The 11,886-nt window shown below is 38.8% G+C and overlaps 1 protein-coding gene across 1 annotated transcript; it reads left to right on the forward strand.

The window, feature by feature from the left end:
* Positions 1–1,245: 1,245 nt before the first annotated feature.
* Positions 1,246–5,915, forward strand: LOC149212367 (uncharacterized). Its single transcript, XM_089388662.1, has 4 exons — positions 1,246–1,420; positions 4,359–4,486; positions 4,629–5,408; positions 5,516–5,915. Exons 1-4 carry the CDS (start codon positions 1,246–1,248, stop codon positions 5,714–5,716), a joined length of 1,284 nt encoding a protein of 427 aa, XP_089244788.1. The 3' UTR covers positions 5,717–5,915.
* The last annotated feature ends 5,971 nt before the right edge of the window (positions 5,916–11,886 follow it).

Raw genomic sequence — 11,886 nt, forward strand, 5'->3', positions numbered from 1 at the left:
ACATGTTGGAGACTTAATAAATTAATTCATAAAATACTATAATTTATTTTTTACTTCACCCACTAAGGGGTCAACTTGGACAATTTTTCACAATTTAGCTCAAAATTCCCTTTGCTCATGGTCCATTACTCAACTGATTGGTCAATTGGGTCTCCAATGGCTAGTTGACTTCACCAACCACTATTTTTTACTTGACTTTTCCTTCTAATATTTTGACTTAGCCACATGGAAGTTGTATCTCCAACGTCCTTGACTTTTTGACTATTCCAGAACTTGGGTATGTTGAAACTGGCTGGGATCAAAACTAGGTATCTCTCGAAATCTTCATATCTTGCCCAACATTGCCACGTCATCACATGCTTACCATGTCATCATGCCCTGCTGAAGCTCTAACAACCTTGGGAATTTGGAGAAATTGAGACATGGGTTTTGTTCCTCTTATTCTATAGACCAATTTTGACATAATATACATCAAATTTTGTCAAGTTTTGCCCCTGTTAAGCGTCCTCGAAATTCTGCCACATCATCACTCCGAAGTGGATGATCTCTATTGCCTTTGAGGATTTGCAAAATCTGAAAGATGGGGTTTTGTTCCTCTCATTGAGTAGACCACTTTTGATGTCATGCATGTCACAAACAATCAAATGGTCTACTTGAAAACCCCCATTGGAAACTTTTCCTGTATTGTTGACCAAGCTTGATCGAGCTATAACTAGCCACCATATGCTTAGATTGATAAAACTTCGTGACATGGAATCCTCTCATCATGCTCTATAATATGAGACTAGGTTGACTTTTTGACCACTTGGACCATTTTGCATTGGGAATCTTGAACTACCTCAGGAAATGTTAATGTTGTCACAAGAGACTGCTATATTGCACCAAAAATCATATATTTCATGAGTAATATCGCACCAAAGCAAAGGTCACATATAGAATCTATAGACACTAACCATATGGAATGACATAGGTGCACCTTGATGTCGGCTGGACTAGTCCATACATCGATGATCACCTGTACAAATGCAGGGTCACATAAAACCATGAGTCCTCATGAGAAGCCTACCCAGGTCCTCCATTCTAATCAGGGACGAGATCTCCTAGTTGAAGCTTTCAAGGTATAGGGCATGGTCTAACCAAACAAGATAGGTACAGACTCAAACTGACAAGACACAGGTCTAGGAGAACTAATACAGAGCCTCACATGGTTTTTACATTGCTTTGACTTGTGACCTTGCGCTTACAATGCTGGTGAATGATGCATTGGAAAAAATCTATGTACCCCCATTGGCAGAGGGGAACAAGGCCCGTCAACAAAACATTGTGATCTTGTATAATAGACGAGCAGAAGATGCAGAGGCTGGTCATTGTGTACAAGTTTTACTCTGCTTGTGTTCTCTATTTGGAGTTATGCTGTTCGGTAAATGCCATATTCAATATGAACAGACATTGATTTATTTTTTCTGCTAGAAGTGATCATTTCCTTTTATGTTCTCTTTATATAATAAGAATTATGGAACTCAGGGAATTACACAGTTTGGGAAATTTGCCAAATTTTTATTGTAATTTGGACCAAGCCACCTAAGTGATTATTGATATGGTCAGTTTCTCTTGGCCTGCAACAATTTGCAGGACTACAAACCATACAAAATGAGTGGCATACACAATCTGGGTTTGTGAATGATTTGACAGGCCATTTAAACTCGCAATTCTTTAAGTTACTGTTGGCTGAAGTGTCTTGTTTAAAGCTTCATTTGAAAATTAGGAATACAAGTGCATGTGTACATTCTGAGTGTAATTGATTTAGAGAACTCTAGTATTTTGGCAGATTGTAGAGAAAGCTCTCGATGGCTTCTTGTGATTGAAAGAAGGTTAGGAAATTGGGGAGTGAGGAACAAATGCTGTAGAAAGAACTCCTTTAAGTTAAAGCCCAATGTTTAAATGCCAAAGAAATCAGCTAACTTGGTGCTCTATGGATGATAACATATAAATGAAGACGGTCGAGGATAAATTTCCCTTTGATTAAAGCATAGGAGAGCATTGGACACAACTCAGATGGCAATATATCAACATTCTAGTTCTCATGTGATATCATGATTTGCCAAAGGTAATAGAGGGTTATGAATCAGGTTGAAAAATATCTTTCTCGTACTGAGTAACTATTATATTTAAGGAAAAAAAATTATGTAGTTGTTTGAGGTGTTTGTGATGGCAGAATTGGTGAACCTTCTTCGGCATTTGCCAGATGGGCTTCTCTATTGTGCTATAATTTCACTTGTGATCAATGATTACTTAACCTCCCTATTGGGGTGGTGCTCTATCTCTAACTACTTATGGAAGAGGGTACAATTTATAATTGGAGTCTGTCTTTGGCTTAGTGTTTTTTAATGAAGTGGTTGTTCGATGAAATAGAGTCTTTTATCTTTATCATCTTTCATGGGTCTGCCATGATATACATTTGATTTTGAAGACTAGTTGAAGAAGGTTTAGGGATCATTTGAATGATTATTTGTTGTATAAGACATGACTGAAATTTGACAAGTTATCCACACATTCCTCTATGAAATTTGAAGAATGGAATGAAAGAGCTATTGCAGGTTACTTTTAATCATTTTAGAGTAAATGATTAAAAACATGGGGCTAGATGGGCTCTTGCAAGCCTGATATCTCACTTTTCTTTTTCAAGTTTAGTACTATCAATGATAAGTGATCTGTTACCCGCCATGTCAGTAAGGGTACACATATTTTTGCAGCACATTTCGCCGCACTGTAAGCCCAAATTCACAAGTCAAAAGCCTTTTAACAACCATGTGAGGCAGTATCCTAGAGCTTATGTTTGGTCGGACCATGGCCGGTCCCTTTGGGTTCATATCCGACTCCATTCGTCTTAGAAAGGATCAGAGGTCCTTGGATGGGCTTACATGAGGACTCATGGTTTTAGAGGAGTCTACTTATATAGGGATGATCACTAGTGTATAGGCCAGTCCAGCCTGCGGCAGGGTGCATGTATGTCTTATAGGGATGATCACTAGTGTATAGGCCAGTCCAGCCTGCGGCAGGGTGCATGTATGTCTTATTGCATGGTTATGTGTCTATTGAGTCTGTATGTGGCCTTGGCCTTGGTGCAATATCCCTCAGATGTTTCTCAACATTGCAGTGTCACAGAGTTATTTTTCATGTTTTTGAGACAACTCATGTTAAATTTTCGGCTTGATGAGAAGATGACATGCCATGCAGAAAATTTTCGAAATAGTGAAGGCATTGTCAAGTTACAACTGGTCAAAGTTGGTCAATAGGTACTACAGGTTTCCTTGTGGCAAAATAGGGTCAACGTTGAATAGTTTTAGACATGCATTATGTGAAAAGTGGTCTATATGAAAAGAGGAACAAAACCCATGTATCATATTTTCCAGGTTCCTCAGGGTGTTAGAGATCTAGCACAGAGGCATGATGATGTGGCAGATGTATTGATGATGTGGCAACACAGGACATGATATGGAAAACTGGTGCAAGATCCAGGTGAAATCAAGGCAGCTTACAACAAACCTAGGTGGCAGAATCATCAAATTCACAAAGGCATTGGAGATCAAGCCAAAAGGTGGTGAAGTCAAGTTTATTATTTATTAATGGTCAAGTCAACTAGCCGTTAGAGGAGGAAAACCCGAATGGCAGGAAGACCCCTATGAATTTGGAACCTCTAGGTGACCTCTTTCATATTTTATAATTGGAGAGCACTAACAGTCTTTATCGGCTCCTCAATTGTATTGTTTAGGACATCTCTGATTTACACTTTTATGTTGATTTTGGATTTGTTTTGATTGAGATTATAGTAGATTGGAGATGCCTCATATACTCCCTTGTTATAATAGAAAGTTTGGATTTCTAAGCTGAATGATCAGTGTTGGTCCTCATCTTTCATTTTTTTCTTCCTTTGTTTTGAGTATATCTGTTGTGAGCCAGAGAAGCTTCCTATCATTTAATCTCTGAGATGTTTACAAATTGAAGCTGAACGCTATAGTATATATCTATCGTTGTATGAAAACAAATCATTACAGTGAAAAGAAATGGTTTTGGTTAATTGTATAGGGGGTTATTGTAGAATGCTTATTTTCTGTAACGACATCTCCTGAAGAACTTTTTAAGTAGGTATGGCTGAAATAGGAAAAGTTGTATCCTATATTTAAGATCTTATAAGTTTTTTATGCAATGCCAGCCATGCTTAAGCCTCTCACCATTTGATTACATATAATGCATAAGCATTTAAAGATTCATGGAAAATAAATGAGTGGTTTTTTAAGTATTCTCCTTTTTAGTCCTATTAGGATTTTGTTCTGAATAGTCTATTTTTCAATATTCAGATCCTGATCGGCCTAAAAATGACAAGGCAACGATTCTTGGAGATACCATTCAGATGTTGAAGGAGTTGACTGCTGAAGTAAAACGCTTGGAGAAAGATCAAACGTCTCTGGCAGAAGAATCTCGTGATGTAACTTTCATGTCTTTATACCTAACTTAATCTTGTGGCTGAGAGCATTTACATGGTCAAGTCAGTTTTTCCAGATAAGTGTGATTCTTTGTGTCTGGTGTTAATCTTTTTGGCGTGTGTTTTGCATTGACTCAACAAGTAGCTTGCACAGGAGAAGAATGAACTTAGAGAAGAGAAAGCTACATTGAAGGCAGAAATTGATCAGTTGCAAAGTCAATATGAACAACGTGTACGAGCAATGTTCTCATGGACAGCTATGGATCCGACAATGATGATGGGGGCACCCCCTTTCCCATACTCTGTGCCAGTTCCCCATCCAGGATCAGCTACAGTACCTGATTCACACCCTACCCCACTGCAAGGTCATGCACAGACTCCTCTCATGGCACCTCCTTTTGTTCATGTTCCCGTTCCTCCAGGAACTATTCCCATGCACCCCTCTTTTCAGACATATCCATTCTTTGGAAATAGGAGCACTGATGGAAGTAATCCATATCTAGCATTTCCACCATATTCTTCTCCAATAAATTCACACACTCACGTTGAAAGACCATCACCACAGTATCCTTCATCTGTACAACCTCTGCCAGGCTACCTTGTACAATTACAGCAACATCCAGGGAATCGACCTCAGAGCACAACTGGTACATCTCAGTCTATTGGTGCAACAATATCAGCTCAAGCTTCTGGTGAAAATCTTGAATCTCAGCAAGAAGGCAAGTCAACGGCAAGTGATATATCAAATGGTCATCCAATAAACAATGGGCCCAGGTCATCTTCAAATCATTCTGGTAGCAGAACTGACCACATGGATGCTAACCATATTGTTTTGCAACTAAAGACTCCGGGTTCAATGCCAGAAGCCCCTCATCGTCAATCTAACCACTCCTCTTATGCTTCCGAGGAGCAGGAGCAGATGCAGGTGAAATAATAGGACTATATGGATGTATTATTGAAGTTATTTAACTAATCAAAGATTTCAGCTTGAACCTGATTTTTTTATGAATTCACTTTTTCTAGAACTTACAGGAGGTGTCATCTGAAGTCAGAAAAGGAAAGAGCTCACCAAGTGATGATAGCTCTGTTCGTGTGGGTCACAAACTTTTGGAGAAGGTTTGTGCTAGGGGGCTGTCGCTTTGTCATTGTGTTCACGATGCCTCTTCTAGCAGCCATGGAAATGAGGATTCGGTGAAAACCAAAAGCAGTCAGTCATCAACAGGAAAAGAGTGACATATTGCATACAATCGGATTATGTATGAAGATGAGGTGCATGATGTATTGTATCCCGGGATGCCCTCTCCTTTGTCACCTTTAGAAAATTTCGATTTGATCTTTGGAATTTTCTCCTTTTTCTTTATTATTTTCTTTTCTTGTTCAACTTAAGTGCAATTAGAAAATAGAATACATGAACATTGATTGGTCTATTTAATGCCAAACGATTCTTCACAATGTACATGCCCATGTAACATATCAAGCAATCAAAGAAGAGTCCATTCTAACGAGAGAACAGGTGATGTCAAATTTCATTCATCTTGTTAAAGAAGATATTACAGTTAAATTTGCAAATATGGTCTGCGTTTCAACTTCTGACCGTTCGGTTTTAGGCTTGCCGAATGTTTGGCCCCGTGAGCAATGTATGTGATTTTTCACTTTTTAGTTACTCACAGTTTGTACCATGAGATACGTATATATGGTGCATCTTTTCGAAGTCGAAGCAAATGTGTTTAAAACTTTATACATGTTAGTTTTCACATGGCACACTATTCCAACATTGAAGTTGTTTGTACCTTAAGCATGCAGAAAGGTAATAAAATTTGTGATAAAATTTGTGTTGGCTGTTTGGTTTCAGTTATAGTAGTACCGAAAATGTAAGCATTGATAAATCACGCTGAATGTAGAAATTATTTTGTAAGCTTCTTTTGTGTACTGACAATTTTATGTGGTTTTCTAAATAAACTTAGGGACATTCTATGACTCGTTCAATTTTGTTATGAAATATGGGTGGTAGATGGGAACCCTATGTAACAAGATAGGGCACAATTCCTGAGTCCTAGTAAGGGGGTGGCCACAGGTTTACAGTTCGCTTGCAGCTGAATTACTATTATTTATAACAATATAAAGATGGACATTACTTTTAAAACATGGCACATTTTACTACATTTTTATATGATAAGATTGTTAAACTGTCTGCAACAATAATAATGGTGTCTGCTACATCCATGGAGCTCTGCTTAAAGTTCAAATATTGATGGCATTTGCATCAATTAATGCTACTGGAATTTTAACTCACTTGAAAGTTGAAATATTAATATTCATTACGTTTCTCATCAAACAATAAGCCTAGAGGGAGGGTGCAAACAAAGCTGGAGAACACATTCACCTTGTTCAGTCTTCAGCTTTTTGGTAAGACTTTGTTCGAATATCGTTTTCCTTCTCCAAAATATTGTGCTCTATCGTTTAATTCTGCTTAGTCAATGGAAGCCAACCAAGAATTGGTTGAGAGGGAACGTGACCTATCCGTGACTTTAGTATCTCCTACCAAGGTGATCGCTGTTGATGTAGACGTAAAAGTCTCGCATGCAGTTAAGAAGTGTTGCATCTTGGCTAAGAGGAGTTGCAAGAGGCTTAGAAAGTGTTCAATGAAGCTGAGAAGTCTCATACTGATAAAGAAGTGTGATAAATGCAGAGATGGTTATAATGTGGCCACGAGTTGTTGCAGGAACTGAGACTGCAAATTTTGATGTCAGATTTTTTTATAATTACAGTTGATTCATGTATATTTCTTTCTAGCTTTGCATCAAAGAGTTGGACAACAAGAGGGTGGCTGAACTCTGTTGAAGTTTTCAGAGGAAGGTTGTGGATCGAGAACAATAACTACGGTAAATGGTGGGAGCAACAGGGCCAGGCTAGGGCGGAGGAGCTCTGGTGTCGGTTTATGAGAAAGGTTGCACACCAAGAACAATAGAAGAAAATAACGAGTAAGAGAAAAAAATGAAAAGTTCTATGACGAGAGGGTGGTGGAAGAATGGCTGTAGACAAAGAACAATCTCTGAGGAAAATGGCCGGACAAATAAAAAACATGCGCTTCCATGATTCACACAGATTGGATAGTAAGATGTTCTGATGTATGGAAATTTAAAAAAAAAATGCACTTCTACTAAAGAAAATGGGAGATTATACGCGTAGTTGATAAAAGATTAAGTCAGATAGATACATAAGGTGCTTCATGGAAGGGATAGAATGGCCTTAGCCATTATTATCATGTCTGTAACGAATGCAGGTCCAATTTTTAATGTTCTGGACACACACTCACTCCTAGTGAAGCTTGGAACCCACTAATGGCTATATATGAAACTTTAGAGGACAGAGCATAGGTTGTGGGTGTGGAAGTAGGGATTTCCATGTTAGCTGCTCCACCAACTTGAATATAAAGGCATTAGTAGGCATTAGTAGGTGAGCGCAAGTTTAAGTAAACTCTGGCATGAAAGAATTAGTTACATCAATGATTAAAATCCCATTTTAATAAGAAAAGCAAAAGGCATGGTTCATCTGATTATGAAAGTAAATGTATCGGGGAAGCATGTTTGACAAGTAAAAATGAACGTGCCACTCAGTTTTGAGGACAAGGAAAAGCGAGAGTGAGGAATTGTCTTTGAGTTACAACGTTGTGACACTTGCCCTAATTTTAAGAAACATCACAAGGACCAGGGAAAGCGAGAGAGAGACTTGTCTTTTGTGTGGTGTTGGGACACTCCCTTGATTTTGAGAACTTTCATGAGAGACGTTGTGGACTTCGATAAAGTGGATTTTGTTCGAAATCCACAGAAAATTATTTGAAAGTCACAAACATAAACAATGAAAGCTTGGAATGTACGTTTATATTGATAATTTAGCCTTATTTAACCTTTTAAAAATTTAGGCTTATTTAACCTTTTAAATTTGGATTTATTAAGTATTGAATTTTTTAATAGGTAATTGTTTTAATGATGTATTAAGAAATTTTATTCTGCTTGACCTTTGATAAATCAAGGTTTAGGATGGATTTTATGCTAGATTTAGGGGAGTGTATTTTTGTAAGATGTTATTGTTGGCATTATGATTGTTGTCCTTGATGGCAACTCACTCAGAGGTTGGTACAGATGCTCAGAAGTTGGTACAGGTGATGGCAACTTACTCAGAAGACAGATCCTAGTACAGCTTGCCAAGGAAGTTCATACACGCAGGTTTGTTAAGCCCAAGTCGCGTGTACACGCAGGTTGGCTTCAGAAAAAGCGCGTGTATGTGGAAAAGCACCTTTGGTCCATGGCGGTTAGTCCTTGGAAGTTGTGCCTATGGTTTCGGACCATTGTGTCTCGACGGGCGTGTCGATCCCTAGTTTTGAAGTTGATGGTATTGTGTTTCTATGGTTTTGGCTCTTGGTATTGAACAAGGCCTAAGGCTATATAAGGAGAAGATCACTAGGCAAAGAGTATGTGTGTGGGTGTCTGACGCAGTGAGAGGATCTGGTATTGCTGGTTATCTGTTCGGGACGTTTGACAAGGGTCGGATCTGACAGCAAAGGCAGAGGTAATCATTTCTAGATCTGCACGCGGGTTGCCTTTGGAGAAAGCGCGTATACACGCGGTTTTGGTACAGTGAAGTAGCGTATGCATGATAAGGGTTGATATTTTAGGTTGTTGCTGATTCTGGTGGTTGTTGTAGAGTTCTAGATTCTGGTTTGGGTTCTGTGTTCTTGATGACAGGGTTTCAGTGATTCGGTATTGGGTTGTTTAATGAATTATGATGCAAGTATAAGTTGATGATTGTATTGCGGTAATGTTTGCTTTGTACTCTTGGATCCAGTCTGAAAATTGATGAAACGTGGTCCCTGAAGGTTGTAGGGTCAGCACCTACGTACTAGTAAATGGATCAGCTACTACAAGAGCTGAGGGGGTTGTAGCTCCCTTCCAGAAGTAGTTGGAAAACGAAAGAGAGGGTTGTAGCCCTCTGCAGGTTGTAGCCTGCATACTGGTAAAGGACTGCACCAGTATATTGTAAAAGAAGTTTCTCATTAAAGAAGAAAGAGACGAATTGCAGCAGGTCGTTTTCACCCACATTGGGTTTCCACCTTATATCATGGTGTTCATGTGTGTGGCTCTTGTGTGATGTTCTGTTCTGTTATACTGCACCTGTTTACTGTTAAATTGCTTAATAATGTTCTGATGCATTTACTGAAGATAAGATTAACTGAATCATAAGATATCTGCATATACGCTAGTTGCTTTAGACACAGTCGCGTGTACACGCGGATTCACTTAACTGAAGTCGCGTATATGTTTCTGAGTATGAAATTGAAAAGGTTTTATTGATCTGATAATACTGATTCACCCCCCCTCTCAGTATTATTTCCAACAATTGGTATCAGAGCAGGTCCTTCAGAGGAAGCTTGATCGCTTGAAGGAAAAGATCCATCAAAATGGCTAATCCAGAAAGAGAGGCACACATCAGGCCACCAGTCTTTGACGGGAACAATTTTACTCACTGGAAGATAAGAACCACTGCATATCTAGAGTCTCTTGGAGCAGAAGTTTGGGGACTCGTAGAAGGAGGATACAAATTCCCATCAGCAACTCCTACAGATCCAGCAGAGAAAAAGCAATATGAGCTCAATGCCAAAGTAGTTAATGTCCTATTGAGTACTTTGACTCAATCAGAATTTATGAAGATCATGCATCTCAAATCAGCTAAGGAAATATGGGACAAAATCGTTACAAGCTACGAAGGAGATGATCAGGTAAAAATAGCGAAGCTTCAAACTCTCAGAATCCGGTATGAAACTCTTAAGATGCGAAGTAATGAAAGCGTAGCTAATTATTTCCTGCGTATGGATGAGATTGTGAATTGTATGAGGGATCTGGGTGAAGAATTTGAGGAAGTTGTCTTAGTTCAAAAGGTTTTGAGATCTCTGTCTACTAAATTTGATTCTAAAGTATCTGCCATAGAAGAAAAGGAGAATGTGCGGAAAATTACCATGTCACAGCTTCACGGGATCTTAACTGCTTTTGAAATGCGACAAGAGGTACCACCAGAGGCCGCATTCGAAGTGTCAGAGGAAGAAGATGAGGTAAATCTTGTCAAGAATCTTGAACGGGGAACTGGACGGTTCAAAGATAAGCTACCTTTCAAATGTTTTCTATGTGGTAGAGTTGGTCACTATGCTGCTAGATGTCCTCATAACAAAGAAAGGATATATGAAGAAGATGGTAGAAGCTATTATTCCCATATTAAAAGTTCATTAAATGATAGTGAAGATATTAGAAGTCTCATGGCGCACAAGAAGAAGAATGCTTCATCCAATAATAGCGAGGATATTAAAAGTCTCATGGCACATGAAGAGAAGAATGCAGAAACTGAAGAAGCTGCCAAATTAAAAGAACTATTGGAAACAGAAACCAGGGTAAGGGAGAGATTGCAGGATATAGCAAAAGATCAGAGCACAACTATTCAGAGACTTGAATCAAAGATCCTCTCTCTAAAAGAAGATCTTGAAGATCAAGAACATGAAGTGATCAAACTAAAGCGACAAGTGGAAGAAGGGAGAAAAGTTGAAGAAGACCTAAGGAAGCAGTATCTGAAAAAGGAAGAACAACATCAGGTTGAGGTAAATATCTTGAAAGGTAAACTAGAAGAAAAGGATAAGCTCTTACGATTTCAAGATAGTTCTAAAGTCTTGGATGATATTCTTAATAGTCAAAGATCTCCTGCTATCAAGACTGGTCTTGGTTTTCATGAATATGGTGAAGGTGAATCTAGTTCACAAGGTGAGGCAAGAAACTCTAATGAGAAATCTGAAATGCTCAAGGAACAACCAAGGAAAGAAATTCCTCAAGGAAGATCCTTTACTCCTAACTATGGACGTGATAGACGATTATTTCCTCCGCTGAATAATGTTGAATGTTATGTATGTCATAATCTTGGACATGTTGCAGCCAGATGCAGAAGTAGAATGGTTCAAGAAAGATCATCGCATTCCAGGCATTTCAGAGGGTATTGCTTTGCCTGCAATGCATATGGACACAAAGCAATTGATTGTGATAGAAGGAACATGAAAAATATAAGGTGTTATACATGCAACAACTATGGGCATAAAGCAAGGGAATGCAGGAGCAGATTTCAAAATTCAAGACAAGGGGACCATACATCATCACAGTTGCAGGAATTGAAGAAGACAGAGACAGAAAGGTGTGGGATAACTCAGTCAGCTGACATAACAGACACAGGGGAATCTGAAAGTGATGAAATTCAGTATTCCATCCTGCATACGCTGATATAGTGAAGACAAGTCGCGTATATACGCGAGTTACAGGCTGCAAAGTCGCGTATATGGAGAAAGGGCAGCAGAACAGACCCAGGTTCAGTCA

The sequence above is a fragment of the Pinus tabuliformis genome, chromosome 1_1 (assembly GCF_031772625.1).
Source record: "Pinus tabuliformis cultivar Carrire ecotype Pingquan chromosome 1_1, CPIR1, whole genome shotgun sequence".
NCBI lineage: Eukaryota > Viridiplantae > Streptophyta > Pinopsida > Pinales > Pinaceae > Pinus > Pinus tabuliformis.